Genomic DNA, 26754 nt, shown 5'->3' with positions numbered 1-26754 from the left:
CCCTCGCACCCTGTCGTACTTCGATAATCCAGCTGCACTTTCGATCCTCGACCACTTATCTTTTTCTTTTTTTCTTTTCTTTATTATGTACGCGTTCGATCGCGATCACTTAGAATCACGATCCATAATCGTTTCGGATATTTTCTTCTCTTTTTTCTTTAATTGTTTCTTGGTCGTTTTATTTATTTTTTATTTTTCGAGTTACTTTGTAATTGAAATACAATGTAATTGAATTATTTTGTAATTGAGATACATTGTAATCGAATTACTTTGTAATTGAAATGCGATGTAATCGAATTATTACTTTGTAATTGAAATACAATGTAATCGAATTACTTTCTAATCGAATTACAATACAATCGAATTGTTTACTTTGTAGTTGAGGTGCAATATGATCGAATTACTTTGCAATTTAAATACAATGTAATTGAATTACTTTGTAACTGTGATTTCTCGAGTAATTGGATAGCAATTCTGCGCATCTCCGGCGCATTAATCTTATCCGAATGCAGCATATAACGTTAAAAATGTAATACTAATTCCGGGTCGCTGGGACATTGCTTCGACATTAGGGGTAACTCGGTCATTTTCTAAAAACACTAAATTTCGGAATGAAATTCGCCCGGGTCGTCGAAATATCCATGCTGCGCCTCGGCCCCGTTCCAACCTCCGCTTCGCGCCTGTCGCGTCCCATTAATCCACGCGATCCATTAACATCTCGTGAATGTAACCGTCAAGGAACACGCGCCGACGTACCACGCTGCTAATTAAGGGGAATCAATTCGCCGCGTTGCCCCGGCGTCGAATCGTCCTCTCTTCCTGCATCGCGAACTCTTTCGAAATTCTGCCACTTTCCAGTCGCGTCCGCAATCGGCGAAGCCTTTCGAACTTTCGAATAAAATTGTCATTTATTACAAATATTCGGGAAACAAATGATCCGGCAATTATGCCAAACGACATACAATTGTAATTAATTACAATATGTAAATATAATAAATTATATAAATAATATAAATATATATGGATAATAATTAGTATAGTAATATTATACTAATATTAACTAATATTTGACCCGTCTGCGGTAGGTTTAGCGTTAAATAAACGCGCAAGCGTTAAATGACCGTGTAAGCGTCAAATAACCGCGCGAGCGTCAAATAAACGCGCGAGCGTAAAATAAACGCATAAGCGTGTGCCATCGATGATTCGCGCGACGCGTTAAAACAACTCTTTTCTGAAAAGAAATTTCGGTCTCGCGTCCGTCGAAGGAACAATCGAGAAGTGCCATCAAAGGGCGGAATACCGTATCGCAGGATCTCGCGAGCGAGGAGACCGCATCAGAGCGACTTCCGGATGAAAAATGATCGCGGGGAAAACAGCATAGTCACGCAGTTAGGGCACGGGGATCGGGAACGCGCGAGGGTTTCGATCGGACACCGCGGCACGCGCGAACGTAAAACCTGAGCTCGCTATCGGCGCGTTCGCCATCCCCTATTTGCCAGCGATTTCGAGATCGAGCGATCGCGCGCGCGAGATCCGTCTGCCAATAATTTCTCCTCGGTGGCCGACCCGGCCCGGCCCGGCCCGGTCCGGCCCGGCGAGGCGAAATCCCCGGATTTTACTTCGAACACCGCATTGATTAACTTATCTAATCTAATTTAAATGCGAGCGGGCCGGGGCTGCGAGGCCGTCTCGTTCCCGCTCAGGGACGGAGCAACCGGGGCGGACACCCTCGCGGGGCGAGAGACGCGACACCCGGAGCTTCGGCGGCATTAAGGGGTAACCTGCTTCGCGAACTTGAAATTTTCGATTTTTCTTGTTTGCATAAATCGATGGCGATGCTCCTCGAAAACATCGCGGCAAGGTGTTCAAGCGGAGTGTTAAAGTGGAGCATCGTTTATGCGACGAAGCCTTCTTAAGCTTTATAGAAAATCTCGCGAATTCGGTGTCGAAAAATTGAAATAATTTCTCTGATATGTACACGTTTAATATTAACGTACAAACACGCGATAAATATAATATTAATTGTGCTTGAAAATCAAAAGACATTAAAAGTCGCGGTAATTGGTCTGCCCACGGTAAACTGGTTCCACTAGCCTACTCTAAGAAAACGCGATGCAACGAAAATTGATTTATCAAAAGCAAAATACACCTTTAAGAAACTCGATCGTTAATACGATCGTTAATATTATTTCGTGTATAGTTGTTGCGAATAAAAATTCTTCAAAATCACTGATATTTCAGCGTTCTAAACCTCCCCGTCGCCCCGCCTCGAGAGCGATAGCGAGAGCCGGCAAGAAACGAGACGAGGAGAAAAATGGGGATCCGAGGGTGCCACGAGGGTGGAGGCTGCCTTCGGTTCGAATCGGAGCGCGAGAAACGAGCAAGACGTCCGACTGTCGGCGACGGAGCGGGACGGGGGCTGGGGAGAAAGAGGATTCGTGAAGGAGAGAGAGAGAGAGAGAGAGAGCAATAGAGACAGAAAGAGAGAGAGAGAGAGAGAGAGAGAGAGCAATAGAGACAGAAAGAGAGAGAGAGAGAGAGCAAGAGAAAGAGAGAGCAATAGAGACAGAGAGAGATAGAGAGAGAGAGAGAGAGAGAGACAGAGCAAGAGGAAGGGAGAGCAATAGAGTCAAAGAGAGAGAGTAATAGAGAGAGAGAGAGAGAGAGAGAGAGAGAGAGCAATAGAGACAGATACAGAGAGAGAGAGAGAGAGAGAGAGCAATAGAGACAGAGAGAGAAATAGAGAGGGGGGAGAGAGCGAGAGGCGGCGTAAGGGTGCACGAGATAATGAGAGGAGCGAGGGTGAAACAAAATGAAGCGATCCAGTATGGGGCGGGTCCTAGGAGCAGTAATACGAACAGGGTGTACCGTGTTGAGTAAGGCGAGTTAGGGCATACAAACCGCTATGTAACGTATCAAATCGAGTGCTGAACCCGGGATTAAATCGGCGAGAATGGAACAAGGGTGAACGACACTCGTGGAACCAGCGGGGACGGCCGGACACCGCACGAGTTCGCCCGACGCCTAGCTTCTCTGAAAATCGGCCGTGGGCCTCCTGGATCCTTCCTTGATCCGCCGTGAAATCCGGCTCAGGTTTTCGGGATTTAAATAAAACGTTAAGGATCTATCGCATGTTTTTTCGTTTCAGATAAGCAAAATGGCCGTCACCGACGCCGCCGCCGCGATAATGCTTACGAAGCGAGGATCTTTTTAACAAACTACGGTTCGACAGTACTCTCGGCGCCGTTAATTCTAATCTTGTTAAAACATTTTTCAATCTTATCCGAAACACTCTCGAACAAACATTGTAAATTCGGCAACAAAAGTTTGGCGCAAGTTTGCTTCGCGCAAGAAACTCCAAAGGAGGGTGAACGAAAGAACGAAATTTATACCGAAATAGCCCGTTAACGAAGACTAAACTTTCTGATAAAAAATCGTGCAATAATATCGAGGTAGATGGAGGGATAGATGGTTGCCCGGGCGGAAGGTCCGGAATACAATCTGCCGGAGCAATAATCTCGAATAATTTCATTCGAGAATATTCCGTCGGCATAACGGATGATTGACAGTACAATAATAACGGCGATTACGACAATATTGAAGCAGCGGCTGACTTTGTTACGGGTGTAACTAGGGGATTTTCCCCCTGTCCAGGGACACCCTAACCGCCCTTAACTTACTGCATCAGTTTCGCAAATTGAACGACCTTGGCTCCGTATCCGCTTCACGCAACCACCCGGACAGAGAGAGGGAGAGAGAGAGAATCTTTGATATTATACGCTGTCCGCCCTTGCGATTTTTATTCGCAGCGCTGCAATTCCGAAAAGTATTTCTTCAAGAAAGTCCAATCTTTTTATTCTGTTCTACGAAGTTTGCAATCCGACTATGCGGCCATTCCCTTCCGAATGAATTCTCGAAATGTTTGAGTTAGAAGTACAATGGCCCACTTCAAATATTCCGGGACTCCATTAGCCCCCCTCCCGCGCGCTGTCCACGGATTTATATTTGAAAACTCTCCTGGCGCGAAACTATCGTTCGATAATTGCGTATCCCTTCGCGAAGATGTTTGTTCGATCGTTTCACGAGCGAACGGAATTTGATAATATCGATACCACTGGTTTGATAGTTCCAATTTAGAAGATGTAAAGGGGTGCTCGAATATTTTCTGCTAAGGGTGGCACAAATGTTCTGTTTCTTCGAAGAACATATTATCGTTATTATTTATTCGTTAACGCTTGAAACCAGCTGGTCTGTAAACAATCGTAGAGATTCGATCGCGTTCGCGACTATAAAAATAGCGAGAAGGGTTGGCCACGAGTCGGACGAAAGAACGGTTAAACGGCAGAGTGGAATTCGTGTCTAAAAAAGTAAGAGCATTATGTTCCGCAGAAGTGGTCGACTAAATCGAACGGGGAAAGAAAGGAGCGCGGGCGAGAGAGGGGTGCGCGGGTTAGCAGCCTCCGCCCCCTAAGCATCGTTTGCCGTTCCTCCCTCCTCTATTTATCATCCGACTACTCGTCCGCTGACTTGTTATTAAATTAATCCTTCGTTTAGTCAAATTGATGCATCGATATCATAGAGCAGTCATAACTCACGGCACCCTTTCCACCGTGATTAGTGCACACGCAGCGCCCTGTTTTCACGCGCGACCCCTGATCCGAGCGGCCGTAGGGGTCTCTGCCCGCCGATTCCCCGTTCCCGACGATATTCCGGCGCTCCGCTATTTATTAACATCGTTGCTTACGTCAAAAACGACGCTCGCGAGGGTACCTTCGCCTCGTCCGATGAATTCGACTGTGATTTCGCGCAGTTTTTGAGGTTGCCGGATAAACCCCTTCTGCCGAACTTCGACCTGTTCGAATCGTCGAGGTTTTTCGGAATAAATACGATTCGGAGGCAATTCGAAGGCAATTCGGAGGCCACGATTCGATGGCAATTCGAAGGCAATTCGGAGGCCACGATTCGAAGGCAATTCGGAGACAATTCGCAGACCATAATTCGAAGGCAATTCGCAGACCATAATTCGAAGGCAATTCGGAGACAATTCGGAGACAATTCAGAAGCCACAATTCGAAGTCAATTCGAAGGCAATTCGGAGACAATTCAGAGACAATTCGGAGGCAATTCGGAGGCAATTCGGAGGCAATTCGAAGGCCACGATTCGAAGGCAATTCGGAGACAATTCGCAGACCACAATTCGAAGGCAATTCGGAGACAATTCGGAGACAATTCAGTAGCCACAATTCGAAGGCAATTCGAAGGCAATTCAGAGACAATTCGGAGACAGTTCGGAGGCCACAATTCGAAGGCAATTCGGAGACAATTCGCAGACCATAATTCGAAGGCAATTCGGAGACAATTCGGAGACAATTTAGAAGCCACAATTCGAAGGCATTTCGAAGGCAATTCGAAGGCAATTCGGAGACAATTCAGAGACAATTCGGAGGCAATTCAGAAGCCACAATTCGAAGGCATTTCGAAGGCAATTCGAAGGCAATTCGGAGACAATTCAGAGACAATTCGGAGGCAATTCAGAGACAATTCGGAGGCAATTCGGAAGCCACAATTCGAAGGCAATTCAGAAGCCACAATTCGAAGGCAATTCGAAGGTAATTCGGAGACAATTCAGAGACAATTCGGAGACAATTCAGAAGCCACAATTCAAAGGCAATTTGAAGTCAATTTGAAAGCAATTCAGAGACAATTCGGAGGCCACAATTCGAAGGCAATTCGGCAATACGCTGCACCAACGCGTATCATAGTTACACGAACGCGTACTCTTACGCATAAATGTGCTCATAAATTGCGAAACAAAACAATTAACAAGACAGTTAATTCTCAGAACACGAAACAATAATTTTCAACGACCACGAACAAAATAACGAACTCTCCCTGAAAATAATAAGAACATCGCAAACCGCGAATTAGCCTGTCGCTGAACCGAGCGCAGGATCCGTCGAGTTTTTCGGAAATGGGGACGGAATCGCGGGAACGCGGAATATCGATAGTCGCGCGTTGCCAGTCGATGGAATATAATTTCGGGCCGGGAATTAACATCGGGAAACGAGCGGGGCGACGCCGCGGTCTCTCGTTCGCGTCCGATTAACTTAAAAATGAACATTTAATTCCGTCGCGGGTGAACGAAAAGAAAAAGGAAGACGCCGCGCAACGACGGCGGCGAGGGCGGGGGGTTGCGCGAGCGAAATAATTGAACCGGCGGAAAAAGGACCATAAATCCGTAATAACGGGAGCTGTCCGATTGTTTATCGGGACGTAGGAGTGTTCGATCAATCACGAAACGACAGGAAGCAAATACTGAAATCAGTGAGTCGCCGCGCAATTAGTATACGCGATAGAGACGTTGATGGCCGCGGGCGCCGCGACTTTTATTTGTCCGTCTCCTCTCCGGGAAGAGGACGGATCGCGGCCGGCCGGCCGGTCCACGGACGCGCGGGGGCGCACGTTTTCAATTTGAATACCGATTAATCTGACCGAATAATCTTACCGTATATTCCGGGGTCCGGTCTGCCGGGTCCTCCCGATATTCGTTCGAGGGGTGTGTTTTGTTTTTCCGGTTTTACCCCGTGGAAACCGCCGGTCCGTCCGTCCACGCGAGAGAGGCCGCGTCCCCCGGTGTGCGGACGCGCGCGCGCGCGCGCGCTCGCGCGAGCTCGCATTTTTTTCCGAACAGAGGAAAAAAAACGGGAACAGAGAAAACAAAACTAAACTGTTCCACTTTATCGTGCGGCGCGCAGCAATTAATAATAACAACGCAATCGGCCCGTATCTTTTATAACCTTTCCGGGTATAAATCGCGAAATTCTGGAATTATCAGGCAGCCGGAATGAAAGGCTATTTCCGTCGCGCGGAATCACGGGCAATATTTTACGCGGGATTGGGGTTGAACGCGGGACACATCGACGTTTGATATTTTTATGCAGTGGCGCCACCGCGGAGAGATTTACGAGGCAGATACGCGATCACAAAATGTCCGACACTAAATCAAACGTGTTGCATCGGAAAACATCAGAAATTATTATTGGGACTTTTATGGGATCGACGGGAAGCGAAAGAAGAGCGGCGCGCGCGCGCGCTCGCGCTCGCTCGCGCAGAGAGGCTGCTCTCGCGTGCCCCCGATATCTACACCCACGCGCGGCCACTATACCGCTACCGTACTATACCATGCTCTGCACTATAGTATAGTGCGACCAGCCGGCTACACGGACATCCAGCCATCCGGCCAGCCGGCCAACCAGCCAGCGGGCAACGCGACCGTTTTCATTGGCCAACTATCTTCCCGTCGATCTGTCCTCGGATAAATCCTGATCTATCAGGGCCCTGCGCGTTGTTCCCCTCGATTTTTATATTCCGACGAAGAACGCGTTATGGCCATTCGTTCGACTGTCTGTCCCCCGTGTCACCGATGCCGCGCGTTTCCCTTCGAACGGAATCCGTAACGAACCTATAAATCGCTAAAATTCTAATATCGCCGCTGTGTTTCGGCTGTCCAGACGATCGACAGAGATACATTCGCCGAAACAAAACTACATATACTTCGAACGTTTCGTTCGCGTGACCGCGGATCGTCCCGCATTCCATTCCCGCGGAGTTAAAGTGCTTAACATATTCGACGCGATGAAACTATTGAGTCGCGCGACTCGGATATCGCGTCGCTCGGAACGGTCGCGCTGCTGTTTTTTGCGTATGCATTTTACAATTGGATTTTCCTCCACCGGGTACGGTAAATTTTTGCCTAATTTTTCCTCGGCTCGGGAATGAGAATTGGATAATTTGGCAGGAGGAGATACGATTGTCCTCGTTTTTATAGTTATAGTATAAGCAACGATTATAAAGGCGAGCCGCGATCGTATCTTCTTTTACCAAATTGTCTATTTTTACGTGAATTAGATTTTGCTGAACTCTACTCGGTCCAAGGAAAATCTCGAGAATGTTGTTTGTCTAATTTTTCTTGCGAACGCGCGCGATTTCGTATTTTCTTCGAGGTTATTCCTTCGAGATTATTCCTTCGCGAATGTCGATGTACAGCGTCGGATAGTCTTTCGTTTTATCATAGTAATCGAACAAGTTTCAACATCGTCGCCATGTTTTTTCTTTGCTTAATCAGCTGTCATTAATTGTCAATTTCATTCGGAGATTCTTGCCAATATTGCTTCAACTTCTTTTCATCGAAAGGATATTTTTATCATGAAATACTAAATTGCGATGTTAACCAAAGATTTAAGATTAGTATATAACATATGTACTTGCAGTATATAATAATATTACACTATAAGTGCAGTATATAATAATAATATTATTATATATTATATTATTATATATAATAATATTACACATTACTGTCACACATTCGCTGCAACCAAAACGATAGAATCGACGAACGAATTTCCAAAAAAATTACTCCTAGTAAAAAGACCGATCTTTGGAATATTTCGAATCGGAATTCGATAGCTCGTTTTCTACTATCTTCTTCGAAACACAAAAGTGCCCCATTCGCGGCAGCGTTCCCCTAAAACACGGGATCCGAGCTGACACGAAGCGATCCAAATTCCCGTCGCTGGTCGCGTCGCAAGCGCGGCATTAGTTCGCCAAATAGTTTTCATAGTTCCGAAACTATGTTTTCCAAGAAATAATCGTCGCGAGCCGGGGATCGTTGTTGTTATTAATTCAACGGAGATCCGTGGAGCGCGTTGCTCGCAGTTTCGTTGAAAGATTGCCGCCACGACGAGCAAATCCGTCGTGTTAGAGTCGTTTTCGCGCTGCTAACGAAGGAATACGGGTTCCCGTTCCCGGATCCCCGTCCCGAGCCGCCCCCGAGCCGCCCCCGAGCCGCCTTCCTTTTCATTCTTTATCCTTGGAAGAAATAAAGGCAGAGTCGTAACAGCGGAATGATTAATATCCGGCTGACAGTTTGTGAAACGGGCAGCCAATAAACGGGATAAAAGTACTGGTGAAAAATAGCGCGCTCATTAGGGGTACAGTGACATCTGCGACTGGCTGCGCCCGAAACTCCTTCGAGAGCCAGAGGAGAGACGGGAGAGAAAAGCTGCCCGGGCCGAAGGGGACAAAGAAGACAGGTTTATTAAAGTAATGCCGGATCATTTTAATATTCGAATGGGAACGCGCCGCATTCCCAGCCGCGCCAAACACCGCCGGCCCAGCGTTTCTAATCTTCCTAATCTACGTTAGAACTGTGAACTTCGTCGGATCGATGAACCCCGGCCGCGCTATTACTTAATTGTTGACCAGCTTCTTCTTCGGTGCTCCTCCGTTCCCTCTATACTTCGGCTGATTAAAATTCTTCTCGGTTCGCTGGTTAAAGGACGAGCGGTCCTTTTACGCGAGAAATTCGGATCGTCTCGATCTTTATTTCCCGAAGCTGTATCCAGGACGGGGTAATTAAACGACGCGTGGTGCATGCCCGCGTCGATTAGGCTTGAACCGTCCGAGTTTAACAGTATTAAAGCTAATAATACAGTATTAAACTTACATATTACAATATTACAGTAATAAAATTAACAGTATTAAAGCTATTAATTTGCTGTATTAAAGCAGCAACGATTATTTTTACTCCAACACACACAGTTTTATATTACTAATAATACAGTATTAAACTTACATATTACAATATTATAGTATTAAAATTAACAGTGTTAAAGCTATTAATTTGCTGCATTAAAGCAGCAACGATTATTTTTACTCCAACACACACACACACACAGTTTTATATTACTAATAATGCAGTATTAAACTTACATATTACAATATTGCAGTAATAAAATTAACATTATTAAAGCTATTAATTTGCTGTATTAAAGCAGCAACGATTATTTTTACTCCAACACAGGGGTTGCTTTTGGTTTGAAAATTGTCTAAACAGCTTAACGAATAGTATATGCGTAGCACGGATTGCGTAGCTCGGATTGCCATAATTATAGCTTGTTATGTTTCTCCTTTTTTCGAAATAGCCCATTCACGGACATGGAAACACTATCTAGCGGTGGCGTTCGAACTAAAACACCCCTATAAAGCGACTCCGGAGACACAATGTGTGCGCTTTTACCATTGAAAATTGTAGAAGAGACCTCTAGCAACGCAACGAGAACAATTTTATGCGCATGCGAATTGTAATTAATTAGTGATAAGCAACTTTCAGTTTTATGTTCAATCGTTCGATATCGCAGCAAATGATTCGTGCCGCTTTTCTCGTATGAAGCAATGGAACATTCGGCACGAATTTTCTGCTGCTTTCAAACAGCCTAACAGCGCCAATCTCATGCAGCGGTAAAACGCTCAAACTGTTCGCCAAGCAACAGTTCCCTGCAATTCGCCGCGCGGTAACACTGCGTGCGTGCGACATCTGTCGGCGAGTATTGATTTGAGTTTCCACCGCAGACTTGGGACACTCGCCGACAGATGTCGCGCGCACGCAGTGTTACCACGCGGCGAATTGTGCAGAGAACTGTTGCTTGGCGAACAGTTCGAGCGTTTTGCCGCTGCATGAAATTGGCGCTGTTAGGCTGTTTGGAAGGAGCAGAAAATTCGTGCCGAATGTTCCATTGATTCTTACGAGAGAAGCGGTACGAATCATTTGCTCCGATATTCCAAATTAAAACATGAAATGGAAAATTGTTTATAACTAATGGATTACAATTCACATATGCAACAAATGGTTATGGATACATTGTTGGGGATCTCTTCTAATATATATAATATCGAAATTACATTGGAAAATCATTAAACCCCGATCGCTTTTATTACAGGATCGTAAAGATATTTCCCACTGAGATGTATACGGCACAAGAAGAATCAGCATTACGATACATTCCATCCTTGTGCCCCGCAGAACCAGGAAAGAAGTAGAAGGCCACGATCTCGAAGTACCACGAGAATGGAAGATTTTAACAATTATATCGGCCCTTTTCAGGGCCACACAATTTTAACGCAGAATCAAACGATTCAATAGCCTCCCCTCCACCCATAGGATACCTCTACGGTTTTGGATTATCAGCGATTAATTACCTGGTCAGAGCTTGGTGACAGTACAATGAAAGTGAACTTCGTGTGTTAGCCATACCTGAGGTATCTCCGCCAGCATCCACTGCACCGACATCGTGACCACTATTTCGAACAGCAAATGCAACTAATTCTAATCTAATTAATGTATACATAATATAATCTAAATAATAAATATATAATTATAATTCAACTATTTTAGTCTTTATTTATCACCTTCCTCTCTCAACCAGCCACTTCCTTTCACTCTTCCCACTCTCTCACTCTCTCACTCTCTCAATCTCTCTCTCTCTCTCTCTCTCTCTCTCTCTCTCTCACTCTTCCGTCCTCGCACATCATGTGCTCCTGATACAAAATCCGAAATTTTTTCAAAATTTTCCGAAAAATTGCCTCGAAAGTAGTACCAATCAAAATCCAGCCAGACATTGAGTTTAAAATACCTCCTCGCACATCATGTGCTCCTGGTACAAAATCTCGAAATTTTTCCGAAAGTTTTCGAAAATTTCCGGAAAAAGTAGTTCGAGTCAACGTCAGGCCAGACATTCGAAAGAATACCTCCTCGCACGTCATGTGCTCCTGATACAAAATTTCGAAATTTTTCCGAAAATTTTCGAAAATTTCCGGAAAAAGTAGCACATCGTGTGCTCCTGGTACAAAATCTCGAAATTTTTCTGAAAGTTTTCGAAAATATCCGGAAAAAGTAGTACGAGTCAAAGTCGGGCCAGACATCAAATTTAGAATACCTCCTCGCATATCATGTGCTTCTACAAAAATCGAAATTTCGGCAAAATTTTCGGAAAATTTGCTCGCAAGTAATACAACTCAATCACAAGTCAGACATCGAGTTTAGAATACCTCCTCGTGTATCAGCGAGAGAGTGAGAAAGTGTGACAGTGAGAGAATGGATGAAAGGATGGGAGAGTGAGTGAGAGAGTGAGAGTGTGAGAGGGTGAGACAGTGAGTGAATGGGTGAGTGAGAGAGAGAGTGAGAGAGTGTGCGAATGGGAGAGTGAGTGAGTGAGTGAGAGAGTGAGAGAGTGAGAAAGTGAGAGAGTTGGAGAGTGAATGAATGAGAGAGTGAGAGAATGAGTGAGAGAGTGAGAGAATGAGTGAGAGAGTGAGAGAGTTGGAGAGTGAATGAATAAGAGAGTGAGAGAATGAGTGAGAGAGTGTGAGAGTGTGGGAGGGTGAGACAGTGAGTGAATGGGAGAGTGAGAGAGAGAGAGTGAGAGAGTGTGCGAATGGGAGAGTGAGTGAGAGAGTGAGAGAGTGAGAAAGTGGGAGTGTTGGAGAGTGAATGAATGAGAGAGTGAGAGAATGAGTGAGAGAGTGTGAGAGTGTGAGAGTGGGAGAGTGGGAGAGTGAGAGAGTGAGAGAGTGAGAGAGTGAGAGAATGAGAGAATGAGAGAGTGAGAGAGTGAGAGGGTGAGAGAGTGAGTGAGTAAGCTTGTGAAAGTGTGATAGAGTAAGAATGTGAGAGGGAGGGAGTTTAGAATACCTCTTCGCAGATCATGTGCTCCTGATACAAAAGTCGAAATTTCGGCAGAAGTTGTCGACGATGTAAGGATATAGGAAAATGAATAAATGAAAAAACATTTGGATTGAGTTTTATAATACTTTTATTTTCACACATTACACTCATCTCATTTTATTTATAATAATGAAAGGGTGTCGGAATGAGTCCGGTATTCGTTGTGGCTCCTTTTCTTAAAACGCCGACTTATTTAGGTAAGAATACGATGCTCGCAATGATTGTGTCTTCTTTGTGTCTTCTTACAATAGTAAAAAAACAATTTTTTCTGTTGGCTGGAGAGGGTGACAAAGGACACCGATGGTCAGTATTTATCGCTGCCTACGATCATAGGGTGGACGACGGATTACTGCAAAAATAGAAAGGATACAAAAAAGCGAAATAAATAAATAAATGTAAATTTCCCTGAACGGTTCAGTGTCCTTGGTTTAGTTCTTTATATGCTCTTATTTTGCCATAATTAATGTTTTTAGACGACCCTACATTGTGCATAAGTAGCGCCTCTAGTGGAAGAACAATAAAGCTGCTTTTGATGTCTGTACAGCGCCGATTGGTGCCGTGGCAAAACGCTGAAACTGTTCGCCGAATTACCGACCGTCGAATTTGGCTAGCTCCGTCGATGTCTGTACAGCGCCAACTTGTGCCGTGGCAAAACGCTGAAACTGTTCGCCGAATTATCGACCGTCAATTTTGGCGAACAGTTTGAGCGTTTTACCACTGCACCAATTGGCGCTGTACGGACCTCGAAAGCAGCTTCATTGTTCTTCCACTAGAGGCGCCACATATTATGCTCTTTGCAGAGAGAAAAATTATTATGCGTAACGGATATTTGGTTCAAGCGTCTGCCGCTATGTGGTGATAGTGCGCCACAGTCCACGAGTATGCTATTTTTAAGAAAACCATAATTAGCCATAATTACGGCATTGTGTATTATGCCATTAAGCATACAAATATTAATTTTAAGCAACCCGTTGTCGAGATATTTACGATACGATACGATTTTCTGATTTCATTTTAAAACATGATTTGAATTCACTCCGTATAGTGGCGCAACCAGCAGCTCTGTGCAGTTTTACTTATTAGAAAAGCATATCTGGTCGCCGATTATTTACATCTCAAAAGATCAATATGGCGACTTCCATGAAATAGTAAATAGAAGTGAAGGATCTTCTTATAGAAATTAAATTATACCATAAACTTCATGGAAAGGTGCAATAATTCTATTGTCTAGCATGTCCAACACGATGTAATGCCAATTGTTGATTTCATTGTGTGAAATCCTCTCACGACTTCGGTACGTTCTCGCCCAATGTTGTGTACAAGAGTAAACGTTAACATTTGACATTCTTATTAAGGCATTATCGTGTGATAAAATAAAATTATCAACCATGTATGCTTTAACTCGTGTTCTTTTTTTCTTTCAGTTCTTGCTAAAGTGCTTAACAAACTGACGTATAATTTTACCAAATGAAGCCGTGTTAATGTTACGGAAAAATGTTGCGACAGCGTGCATTATCAAGGGATAAAATACTGTTTCGTATTTTAAAGAATAAGAGCCCGAACGGTAGCAGCATATGCATGAAACTGGTATCTATCAAACAATAGAATATGTATACTTTTCTTTTTTCTCATTCAATATATCTTTACCACATACTATAGTTCTTATATGTACACGTCGTGTGTGTCACATGTGTGTACACGTACACGCATACTGTATTAATCAATTTCTTCTTTTTGAGATAACCCTTGTATCAAATTAGTAGGATGGTTTGTTTCAATGTTTGAATAACAAAATGAGGAAAATTATTGACAGCAAGTTCTTATTTTAGAATAGCAATGTGAAAAATATTTTTGTATTATCGGACGATGAACTCTGCGAACTATGGCAGCATATGAAGACCATGCTGTTAGAAGCTCAAAAAATATTTATACAGACATCGAAAGATCAGACTAAATATGTAAAAGTAAGGCTATTCGTTGGAGCTAAAAAATCAGTAATCAAAAATGTTTGGTTATCTGCAACCACGAATGTACTCTTTATATTGTAGGAGCACGGTGTGGTAGTCAAAATGATGCGCACAATAACTGCTATGGCCCTTGAAACGATTCTACAACGACTGTTTATTCCTAATGTACTTTTACAAAATGTGATGTTATTACATTCCAATATATTTCCCAATATAAATAACAAACAGGTGAAAGATGAGATATCCAATCTGTTAGAGAACTGGTGGAAATTAGATTTGACTTGGAAGGAGAAGGTGATAAAAAATGTAGTTAAATATCTCATTCAAGGCTGCAAGTCATCGTTGGTACTTATTTATTAAATCAATAAATAAATATGTATATATTATTGATTTATATCGAACATGTGAAGTTAATGCTGATCATCTTTTTAGCAACATGTAAAACGTCTGTATGATATAAGGCCGGCTATTACATTACTAAACAGTACCGAAGATATTCAAAAGTTGCTTAGACTTGTCAGAGAAAATACTGTGATGTCGCTTGAAGAAGGTAGATGGTTGATATTATATTTGTTTACTCTTGGAGAACAGTATATATTGGTAAAAACTACGATTCTATATGTTTTCTTCAAATTATTTTAAAGAAAGAAAAATTAACAAACATAATTCTTGCAGGGAATACATAATAATATGAAGGTTGTTCTACTAAATGTGAAAGATAGTTACATCGCGAGTTACGCGAATTTATACGTGTCCGCGTGGTCGACTGCAACTGCAAAATTTAAAAAGTTTATCGTAGATAATTGCATACAAAATATTATTTTTCATTGCTTTCGTGCATATAGAGACTCCGAGGGACAAGGGAAACTTGGTAAAAATCTTTTCTTATTTATAGCCGCCATCCATGAAAACAAAGATCCAGCGGTAAGAGTGATGATTCAGAACCAATGTAAACGCTTGCTTTGGGTACATCTAAAGGTAAAACAAAATATGCATGCATACAGTGATTGATAATTAGTAAATGAAAATATTCAACAGGCTCCTGGGTCTTACATTAGATGTAACGCGGTGGAAATTCTATTTTTGACGATCGCTCCGCACTACGCGTGCGTCGCGAAAGATAGGAATAGATTTCATCTGCAAAAATTTTATAAAACGGTCGATGATCTTTTACATGATCCGGACACCGAAGTGTGCAATATAACTATGATTGTAAGCGGATTTTTACCGATGGAATACTAGCATTTATAATATTATTTAATGTAATTGCTAATATTTTACAATCTTCAAAAATGTTAGGGACTTTTAAGATTATTGGAAAAACATTGGAACAGTGTACCAACGAATATAATTCGCAATTGGTTAAATATCTTCTTGGATTATACAACAAGCACTAGTAGCGCGCAAATAAGAGCAAATGTTTTTATTGGCTTGAAAAAGATACTAATTAAGGATCGATCTCATAGAATACTTAAGGATTTTTTACCGAATTTCGCGAAAAGTATTTATGACGAGGACAATAGCGTAGTGGAAGCACTGATAAAGCTTCTTTGGCACGCCCACAATCAACTTGATATACCATTTTGGACCATTGTACCGTTAACGTACATACTCGACAAATTAGAGGTGCATATTGTCGATTCACGCGCAACTATCCACGAGTGACGATATACATTGATTCGCGTAAATATTTTCAGAAAACAATGGATACATCTTTGCTACAAGAATTGATAAAACTTCTTTGGCTACGTATATGTTTAAATGGTACCGATAACGATAAAATAACAAAAGAGATAATATATATAGGAATGAACAATATTAAGGCAATTAGGAGGTTTTGTCTTCATTCAAAGTCCGTTATAAACTCGAACAGATTCGCGCAGTTAATTGAGCGCATGTTGTCCAAGATAAAAGAGAAGATGGGATGCCTGCCTGTAACAAAAACAACCAAAACAAGATGCAGTAAAAAAGTCAAATTGAATAATAAGGAGAATACAGGAAGCAATGGTAATACGACGCGTATACTGTGTCAGATACCGACTCAATTGTTATTAATTAATATCTGCAATTATAGCATTAACAGATGATCTAAACATTGAGGAAGTCGAAGAAGATGTGGACAGCTATAAAGATATTCAAATCTGCATAGACGTGATTGCTATGCTACTGGTAGCGAACGTGGGCAATCAAAGCGTCGATAATTACACCGACGAGGAAAAAAAAGTTAAACAGTCGATCGCGAATGTGTTGCCAGAATTATTGACGTATTTTAAGGTAAATTTCCGTGAAGTTGATTTCTGAATTCGCTGTATATCTTTGCGTGAACAATATCTTTCAGGACACTCCGGTGAATGAGTCGATTATATTTTTATTCTCGGTAATGCCGAACAAATATTTCCTCGATAAAGTCGAGGTCATGGAAATTTTAATGCAACAGTTATGCTCTTCCGATGCTTCCGACGACGCTCTCCTCTCGCTAATTCACGTTTTTATGAAGTGGAACAAAGGGCAAAAGATTCTTCTCACGTTAACGAAACTTACTTCGGATTCGTTGCACATAAACATGCCGAATAACCAGGTATCATTGATATATGAAAACCCCTGATTCTGCCATGCTTGAGATGGCAAAATTAAGTGTCTTATTTTATAAAAGAAAAATAATAAGGTATTGATATTGATACAGCGATCGCTCCAGGACCTTTGCAATTCCTCGAACATGTTTACGATCAACGTGAAAGGTTTAGAACTGAGCCTGCGCATTTTAAAGCACTTATTGCACGTCGAGTACCAGTCGGTCTTGATGAACAAGTATCATCAAGATGTACTTAAGTTTTGGGAATCGTTGCACGTCTGGAGAATGTTCATCGAGAGGAATATAAATGATGAATATAATATGTGTAAACTAATATCCAAAGACTTGGTTGTAAGATTCTATAAGGAATACATATCGCTAGTACCTTTGTTGCATAAAAAGGATGCGTTCGACGCGTCGGAACGGTTTTTGGACATTATTTCCTGGGTTAAGAAGTACGTTCAAGAAGCCTGATCGAGCGTTTTATGTATTTAGCGGATGTTCGTGCAAAATTAATTTAGATTCCGGTTTAAATTAAATTTGCGCGAACGTCTATAGCGTGCTGATAGTCGAATTATTCTAATCTGTGCTGAATTTTGAACGCAGGTCAATAGTACCGTGCATACCGCAAGTGGACGAAGACATCGAAAACCGAAAGATGTCTATAGATTTAATAAAGTGTACTCTTGATACCTTGAACCTGCTGATACAGGAATCCAAAAGTAGCCCAAAGTTATGTTGTGATATAGTACTTTTATACCGTTGTTGTCTATTCCCTGTGGGAGGTGTTGTTTTCTTGAACAACGCATTCGATGCAATACTAAAGTTATTAGATTTTGGCAAGATGGCTTACGAGAACGACGAGCCGAATTTACTGGACGTCGTTGTTCCGAATATGTTGTGCATCGCGATGGCTACTCTGAACAAACACAACGAAGATATGTTAGTGAAGCATGCAGGCGTGAGTATACGACGAACGTGTAATAATATTATATATTTCACGTGTAATAATACTGTTTCAGAATTTGAAAATTTTGCCTGAACTGACAAAGAAGTATTTTTCTATTGTTAAGAGTACTTTTAATGACCAGAGAATGTATCTCTCTCACATCAGCATTTTGCTTAATGCCGCGGTCAGTAACGTGAACAAAGAAATGACTTGCGTGCTCGGGAACGAGTTCGTTACGGAGGAAGACATCTTAATCACGCGTTTCCCTTACCTGGCGAGAAAAATATTGAAAATTATCTTGCACACGAAAAAATATCAAACGATGAGTGTTGAAGCGCTAACAAAAAACATAACAAGTTATACGAAAGTGTGTATATCATTACTTATTGAATGCGCACCTATGGTAATTTATTAAAATAACTTTATGTATCGTGCGTGATGTGTTTCAGATCAACACGCTCTCGGCGCTGGTAATAATGCACAAAATGATGAAATTACCGGACAAGACGCTCACCAATAAACTGAAAAAAGTAACCTTGGCATTTAAAACGCGCAACAAAAGACTTTCTTATAATACCGATCCCGAAAAGTATGCTGTTATATTTGCATTTGATGTTGCTCGTACTTTTATAGAAAATAAACAATTTCACCGTTTCAGATCCATAAAAAATGCAATAACCGTAGCCATCGATGCAATATTGCAGAAGTAACTCGTTAACGGTATACCGAATGCCGGACTGTAAACGCATCTGGATATTTTCTTCGTTTAACAAGAGGCGTGCTTTGAGTACAAAAGAGCTTTTGTCTAATCGAAATTTGACAAATATTTATTCCGCGAGTTGGAGAAGAATGTGTTTATCAGCACACCCATAGGTAACACAAACGCGTAATCACAATCATTAACCTCCTACAGAGAGTGGAGGATACGAAGCGCGACGAACTTGACCTTCGTGTGAAGTAATTAACACTAAACCTGCCGAGCAATAAAATGCAAAGATATATTTTATTTAGTTTTTGTACAGAGTTTATAATGCTGTGGTTGCTTCGATAGTGTAATTTATTCAATAATTTACTATAGAACTGTCTTCGTTATTTTTATAATTGCAAAACGAGAAACCGGTTATTTGACCGTGATAGGTTTAGCGTTAATTAATGACTGTGATTACGTTTTCTATGGGGTAACCCGATGGTTACGCATTTTTATACGTGTCTAAAATAATATTTTTCTACTAAACATAAAAAAGTACAAAGAGTCGTAGATTTAACAGCCGCGACCAAAGACTATCGCGTACATAGTCGGTCAAAAATAAAAACTCTAAGGATTATTTCTAAATTTATATAAATATATATTTTCTCTATATCATTGTATAATTCTTTACAGAAGTTACCGATTCTCCTTTATGTATCGTTATTTCATATAAAAGATTTAAACAAATTACGAAGTTATAGTTACCCGCAGTATCTGTTACACGTTTGTACAAATCAATCTGATTCTCCATATCCTTGCGCATCGATCAACCGGACGATGTGATATTCCTCATTTGCCTAACGGCTGCGACCACTCTGGCATTGCAACCGGAAGTGCCATTCTGCCAATCTTCTGGCGACAGTCTCAGCAATTGAGACATGTGTTGCAAATTCTCTGACAAAGACAGACCGAGTTCCTCCAACACATTACCAAGGTAATCTATAATGCATTTTTAGCGTGAACATTTGAGTAAATGCAAGCCGTGTTGCAACCGGCATTATGTATTCGTCTACACACCTATGTCGGTGGCCAGTTGCTTGCACGCGGCAGAGCTCAATTGGCAAAGTCCCAGGGTTTGATCCAGAAACATTTGACACGTTCTTTTAGCAATAATATCCAACAATATGCCAGTGAAACCAGTTTCAGCCGAGCCTTGCGCATAGTGTGGATCCGCAGCCTTCAACGCTTGCGTTAAGCTCTGGTTTTCTCCGAGCAGAAACGGTTCCAAGTGCTGCGGCAATGTCATCAAATATTGTCCAACTTGCGTTATATATTCCTGAGGTGAAAAACTATAATCGGGCAAATCCGCGCTCAACTGTGTCAATTTGTTTGCGTCGGTCGACCAAGCGGGTGCCTTCTGCACTAACAACAATTGGGTGAATATGGGGGCGAATATCACCTCGTACGTCGCTCGATGCAGATCCGAGCAGAGTTTGTGTATAGACCTTACGATGGAATCGAGAATAGTTGTCTCTTCTGAAAGGAAATAACTGTAACCGTGTCAAAAACAGTATTTTGTTTACAGACAATCGATTGGCTACTACCTCTCTGGAAAGATGCGACCAGTTTTTCTAATTCGGTCTGGCTCGACACGTTCAGAAGCAACTTTTTATATTGCGAAAACACGCTGACTGCTGTACTCTGCAGTTTGTTATTGGCTTCGGTTATGTCGATTACCAAAGACTTTTCGAATTGTTGGACGTGCCCCAAGAGATCACCTGAATTAACAAAATCGTGCGTAGCAACATTTTTCTAAGCTTCCCGAATTAAAAAAGGCAGGCTGTCGATGTTACCTATGCTTTGCATCAAAGTGAGACACATCTGGAATAAATTCCAGTCCTCGTGTTTCACTTTCTTCCGTTCTAATTGCCATACAACTGCTTGATATTTTTCAAGATATTTGTTAAAGTAGCTCTATAACAAATACAGAAAATTGTGATTGCCGAAGACGCGCGATTTTACTTTGATATGTTTCTTCGAGGAACGTACGGTTAGGGATTTCAATAGTCCGGGATAACCGCAACCGTCTGTAAATAATTTGCATCTTTTGTTCGCCTCGTTCGCGTATTCCATTATTCTCGAAATGCTCAACGAAAGTGCGTTGATTGTTTCGCTTAAATCGTCTTGCGTGAATTCCATTGATCTCAATTGATGGTCGAGTTGTGCAGTTTCGTAGACATTGTACCTCACGACGTACGGAATGTAAGGTGCATAGATCGCTTGGGCCAAGGACAGCAATTTTTGATTCGGCAGCTTCACCTGCGACGATGTGTCAATCGCACCATGCAGATTCACTGCGAAATGCCTTGTAATCTGTTTCAGTTCAAGCAACAGAGACAGTTGCATCGCGTGCGAATGTTGCTTCAAAACTGCCTCTATGCACTCTGGAATGCCAGGATCTAAACTTTTCAATAGATCGGCGTATACGTCGATTAGGATGTTGATCGAGGTATTCGGAAATACTTGATGACACCATTTCACCTTTGTCGAGATGATTTTTCAATTAGAATTAAATATATCATGAATTTAATCGTTAATTGCATTAGGTATTGCATTAAAATGTACCTGATCGTGCCAACTTGACAATAGCTTATCATAATAAGCGTGCAACCAGTACGTAACATTCTCATCCTGAGCTAGCTCGATAGTTCTGCGCCACTCCTGACCCAAGGACACTTTTAGGCAGTTGTGATAATATTTCAGAAGTTGTGGCAAACGTTCCATTTTATTAAAAATGTCCACGTAAACTTTGGCTTGCTCTAAATATTTTATTGTGTCAGAATGAAATGTGTAGAAATACTTTTTCTTTTATGGAGAAATATGAATTACCTAAATTAGCAGCAGTAAATGCTTGAACTAATCTGGGACTAGCCATTGCTTCTAATCGATTTTTCAGACCTTCTAACTGCAACTTTTTATCCTCATAGTCAACAACATTCACAAGCATTGCCAGAGATTTTTGCATGCTAAATAATTTATTTGCAATAGCCTCCACATCCCCCGATTCAAATACCTAAAATAACGGGAATGTGAAGCCAAGGAATTACGTTATAAAAGCTGGCTTCTTTTATTATATTATATACCTCCTCAACATCATTTGCTAAAACACTCCAATTGTCAGCCTCGTGCAAACCCTGCTTAGCATTTTGCAAATCTGTTTTTATCTTGTCGATTCTCTCTAAAGTTGCCATCGAGGATGCAGTATCTTTCTCAGCCTAGTCAAAGAATTCGATGCGTATAAAGCATATATGGTCAACCCATTGGATAATTAAAAAATATTCAAGCAATAGACCTTTTCAATTTCTTGCTTAACAGCAACCATCTTTTCCCTCAAAGCCAAAGCTTCCAGTTGCAAGAGTTGAGTGTCCCTTAGAACCCTTGGTAAACTTGAAAGAACGCTCTGACTGGTTTCCTCCAGGGCACCATTAACTTGTTGCACATATAATTGCAACTTCATTACCAAGGATGAAACAAATGCCTATTCCCAAGATTATTTTGTAATAAGTATTTTAGCAGAAAGTAATTCTCACGTATAAAACAGCAATAATTTATATTGTTTTAACATTATAAATATAAATTGCAACTACGAATTACGTCGTTCGAGCGTGTTAAATAAAACAATTAAGGAAACACAAAAATCGTATCCCCGTTTCAATGCAGGCATTGATTGATGTCACGTTGAAAAAAAAACGCGATTATTTTCCAAAGAAAGTGCACGGTGTCATTGACCGTGGTGCAATGGAAGCAGCCAGTTTTGCAACCGACTGCATCTCGGTGCAGTAGAAATTTAAAAATCGTGCCGAGAAGCGAAAGAAGACCGGACCAATTAAGATTACTGTAATGATAAGCAACTTACATCTTTGTTCTCTTGTGCTTCGGCGGTTTTGAACGTTTTATTGATCCAATCTTTAACGTCGAAGGTATCCTCGGAAAACGCGGACACGTCCTGAAAGTATCATTTTGAGGTTAGAAACGATTCGGTCATTCTTCCTCGAGAAATCTCTTAAAGCTACAAGAAAAATCGCGCGAAATCGTTCGCGAGATCGCGAGATCTACTAATACGATGCTTCCTCGCGTGCGATTATCTCGTTCGGAGTAGATCCGGTTAAAAAAAAATAAAGCTGAGATCGACTATGACGTTACACGGTGCTTACCATATCGAAACTCTGTGTGTCAGACTAATCGGACGGTTCAGGAAAAATGCAAGTCGAATCCGCGGAGGATTCACGGTGATTTACGGCGGTCGGGTAACGATCGGTTCTCGGAAATCCCGTCTGGCCGTTCTTTTTTTGCTACTTTTTCTTTAGCGGCGCATAGCGCAGAAGTGCTTCGCCGTTTGACCACTTTGCTGCACAATTCCGGAGTTGCCCCGCGACTCGAGCTTCGCACCCGGAAGGACGCACGCTCTTATCGTTCACCGGACTCGGAAGGCTCGGGAAACCGTTCGGAAAATCCTCGTCCTCGTCGCATCGTTAAGTATTTTATCTCTCTCTCGTACGTTCCTCACGGCAAGTGTACGCGGCTCGCAATGGCCGGATTGATCGTGTGAACCCCGTGCACAATCTCTGCTCCCCGATAACGATCCGCGGCACTGCCAAGGGAAGATCCCCGATCCGGTATCTCTCAGAAAATTATGAAATTTTCGGGACGCTTAGATCACGAGTTACCGGTACGTATCACGCAACAAATTCGTCCGCTGCCCAATTTGAATTGCTGTAACACACCTCGCCCGCCGATTGCGTAACAGCTGTTTATACTCGATTAAAAGCAAACGATCGGGGATCATTTTTGAAACAGGCATCATTATCGGAAGTAGCTCGGAGTCTTCTGGGATTATTATTTAAAAGAAAAACAGTGTGTGAACTTCCTAGCTGTTTGAACAATGATATTTTTATAGTGAAAGAGGGAGTGGCTTCGGTTTATAAATTTGCTTGCATCTGGTGTAGTTCGCGGGTCGGGCGTCTAGGGGTTGATTTCGTTCGCCCGCTCGGAGCTACTTCGGACGGCAAAGAAAAAAAGAAAGAAAAAAGAGCGTGACACGTACCTATGCGTGCTTTCGACATCCAAAGAGTTTCTATAATTTTCTGACTTTCCCGGATCGCAGGTGTCTTCTCTCGCAACCGTTCATCATCATCCCCCGGGGATCATGGGAAGATCGCGTGGTACTTTGGTGGTGCGCGTCGCGTTCGACGTTTCGTGAACCGGCGCCGGGTGGTGATTAATGGAAAGTAAGAAACTCTGGTTCGCGCTCTCGCGGCGGCAATCGTGATAAAGAGGACTTCTGTATCTCGGATTCCAGATGAGTCTCGCGCGGCGGTGGCCAGGGCGCCGTGAACGAGAGGACCCGTGCCTGCGCCTGTTCAACCCCTTTGTCACGGTCATCGGCTGTTCTTTCTCGTGACACGATCCACGGCTCTGGATTCCAGCGAACTGCCTATCAGGAGGTAGGCGGCAAATCGAAGGGGAAAAGGGAGAGAAAATGGAGAACAGCATGTTATCGGTCGCTTCCGGGCCCTTCGTTGCCTCGCCACGCCCCCGAAACTGCGTTTGCGCGTCTGAATCCGCGTGCAACAGTTGGAACTCGGGAATTTCGTCTCTCCTCGGAATAATCAGACTGGCTCGGCGACGGAAATAAGGAGAAAGAGGGAGAGAGATAGAGATTAGAGACAGAGGGAGAGAGTCGCAGCCGCGGATCTACGGAACAACCGCGCGGCAACTGTACTTTGCCCTTTTCCTTTGCGAACGTTGAACGCGCCGAGACAAGGCTACCTATCTTCCTGGGTTTTGCGTTTGCGTTTGCGTTACGCTCTCGCACGACACCGGTGCACAGGCACAACACGCACACGCGCGCACTATACACTCTTCCCTCTTCGTCTTTTATTTTTCTCCCGTTTCTGTGCGTGTCGGGCCGCCGCTGCTGGCACGGCCACTCGCCTCGTTTATGCTCGCGATTCTAAGCGGAACCTCGCGCAATGGATCCGACGAATCGATCCCTCGAAAGTGCTATCTTCGTACCCCCGGAGAATTTCGCACGAGGAGAATTTACGAAGGCGTGGTCCGCGAAACGGATGGCCGCTTCGCAGTGACGGTTCTAACTACGAAATCGACGTCGACGAATTTTCTCACGGCAGTCGACGGTGCCCCGAGAAATTTCAACGGAATCGGTATCTTATAGTCTTTCGAATGGCCCCGTGCGTGGCCTAATTTTCAACCCCGTCGCGCGAGGCTACGCCCTTCGGGAGAACTCTAGCCTAGAGCTGGCTTTGGGAATTTTTCGACGGGAAACTACGGGAGCTTTCGTCGTCGGACTTCCGTGCACACTTTCGTTTACGCGTTGGCCGTGAATCGTGAATTTTTACACGGAAATATCGAGCAAAGCCCGAGCTCGCGATAGAGAATTTCGAGGACGGGGTTTTATTCCTCGAAGAGGAAATACTCGAGGAAATCGATTCTCGGGAGGTTCTAGGCTGGAATATCCTCTTGAGCGTAATATCAGCGCCGCGATCTCTCGTCTGCTCGATTCTAACGTCTAATTTTTTCCCTCTGTTATCGCAGATTCGAAACCAGATCCCTCGTGGCTTCGCGTTCACACGCGCGGAAATTATTCTTTCGCGTAAATTCCGAGCTTATTACGGCCGGCAATCAGTCTCAATCAGCGCGCCGTATTAGAAGCGTATGCGTTTAATGTCGTGCATAAAGCGCCTCGATCGGAAGTCCAATTTTGTAATCCCGCCGTGCATACGAATGCGTGCCGCCGACGGATCGCCCTTCAATCCAATCGGACCGGAACGTTTTGAAAAGCACGTTTTCGCTCGACCGACGAGACCGATCCGTCCGTCTCTCCTCGTTGGAACTCGTTGTTTCCCTCGTTTCGCCGGCGCGGCGAACGACGGAACCGTTGTTCCAACACGGAGAAGATCGTTGCACCATGCCCCAGGACGCACTCCCGCGATCCGCGAACTCGTAGAAAGGGCCAGAGAAATGTCCTCGACCTTGTGACACGGACCAGCCAATCCCGAGCCATCGGCCGCCGACGGAGAGGGCGCGGGATTGGCTGAACGTTCGCCACGGTACCAACGACTTCCGACCGTTTCCGGTCCGGACGGAAAGCCGATCGACCCGAGGGCAGAGATCCGGCGAGTGCAGAAAGCAGGTAACGTCCTTCAATTTTCTCGTCTGTCTGTTCTGCTGCTCCTGGTTTCCGCAAAGCGCACTGTCTTCTCCCCAGCGCACTGTCGGCCAAGCAAGCAAACTCGTTCAAACTGTAAATCGTCCCGAGAAATGCTCGACAAGGAGCCCGAGCCCGTGTCGTTTCGGTCCAAACGGCTTCGCCGTTCGCGGAGCGGTTTGGTCTTCGAGCGCGGGTTCGGTTCCGGCTGTCGGCATTGTTCGACGATCGAACCTGCTCGCCGTTGATTGTGTCGAGCAGGGGATCGATTTCCTAATCGATAACGGCATCGGAGGCACGCGCGTCCGGTGCGTCCGTCGACAGGGATCGTTCGGCCCTGCGACACACAATCGATTCTGGAAGGCGCCCGGCGCTCGAACCACGGTGTCGGTGTTCCGTTTTCTAACCATTGGCTGCGATACATTACATGGGACCAGCCAATCTTAGCGGATGCTCGACGCCACGCACAATGCTTCACAAGCTTCTGCGCACTCCGGCGAACCCTCAGACAATTACTCACAGGATTCAGGGCGAGTACTTGTGCCTAGGGTAAACGACTCCCTAATGCACGAATTTCCAGCAAAATCCCCACCACGATAAATGTCCCGAGCGAAACGCCTGCGTGTGTCTGTTGAATAGCTGATCCGTCGCTCGTAGTGTCCGCGCCATTTCCGTTTTCCGGCCGTCGGCGAGACGACGCTCCCTGATTTTGTTTTGATTCGATCGACCCCCTTCTTGGCTAGGGGGCGGAGGCGGCCAGCGAAAACCATCCGTCTGGAAGTTCC

The 26754-nt window shown here is 43.5% G+C and overlaps 3 protein-coding genes across 6 annotated transcripts in view; 2 read left to right on the top strand and 1 right to left on the bottom strand.

The window, feature by feature from the left end:
* Nucleotides 1–13633: 13633 nt before the first annotated feature.
* Nucleotides 13634–19413, top strand: LOC117222137 (condensin-2 complex subunit G2). The gene is made up of 16 exons (XM_033473653.2): nucleotides 13634–13859; nucleotides 13990–14152; nucleotides 14395–14529; nucleotides 14614–14877; nucleotides 14965–15132; nucleotides 15208–15510; nucleotides 15571–15744; nucleotides 15832–16158; nucleotides 16230–16539; nucleotides 16607–16806; nucleotides 16871–17110; nucleotides 17216–17559; nucleotides 17711–18065; nucleotides 18127–18420; nucleotides 18503–18642; nucleotides 18712–19413. The coding sequence occupies exons 2-16, from the start codon at nucleotides 14060–14062 to the stop codon at nucleotides 18761–18763; spliced, it is 3399 nt and encodes a 1132-aa protein (XP_033329544.2). The 5' UTR covers nucleotides 13634–13859; nucleotides 13990–14059; the 3' UTR covers nucleotides 18764–19413.
* Nucleotides 15941–23984, bottom strand: Cog7 (conserved oligomeric Golgi complex subunit 7). 4 transcript variants are annotated; one of them, XR_004490624.2, is made up of 12 exons: nucleotides 22956–23095; nucleotides 22658–22747; nucleotides 22094–22279; nucleotides 21885–22016; nucleotides 21631–21814; nucleotides 21367–21560; nucleotides 20791–21282; nucleotides 20595–20715; nucleotides 20346–20519; nucleotides 19819–20277; nucleotides 19507–19740; nucleotides 15941–18023 (listed from the first exon to the last, which is right to left on the bottom strand). XR_004490624.2 is itself a non-coding variant. In XM_033473657.2 (11 exons), the coding sequence occupies exons 3-11, from the start codon at nucleotides 22256–22258 to the stop codon at nucleotides 19568–19570; spliced, it is 2094 nt and encodes a 697-aa protein (XP_033329548.2). In that variant the 5' UTR covers nucleotides 22259–22279; nucleotides 22658–22747; nucleotides 23846–23984; the 3' UTR covers nucleotides 19376–19567. The 4 variants fall into 4 exon arrangements, 2 of the variants coding, with proteins under 2 accessions (XP_033329548.2, XP_076376496.1); XR_004490625.2 differs by having other exon boundaries at nucleotides 15941–16464; XM_033473657.2 differs by lacking the exons at nucleotides 15941–18023; nucleotides 22956–23095 and adding an exon at nucleotides 23846–23984 and having other exon boundaries at nucleotides 19376–19740.
* Nucleotides 23985–24136: 152 nt separating this feature from the next.
* Nucleotides 24137–26754, top strand: part of LOC117222139 (uncharacterized) — a 152987-nt gene continuing 150369 nt past the window's right edge. The window contains exon 1 of the mRNA XM_076520383.1: nucleotides 24137–24245. The gene's annotated coding sequence lies outside the window, so the exon portion shown is untranslated. The remainder of the gene's footprint in view (nucleotides 24246–26754) is intronic.

This window comes from Megalopta genalis, chromosome 3 (assembly GCF_051020955.1).
Source record: "Megalopta genalis isolate 19385.01 chromosome 3, iyMegGena1_principal, whole genome shotgun sequence".
In the NCBI taxonomy this organism is placed as follows: domain Eukaryota; kingdom Metazoa; phylum Arthropoda; class Insecta; order Hymenoptera; family Halictidae; genus Megalopta; species Megalopta genalis.
Note: the sequence above shows the minus strand (reverse complement) of the source record. Positions and strands in the feature narration are given on the sequence as shown.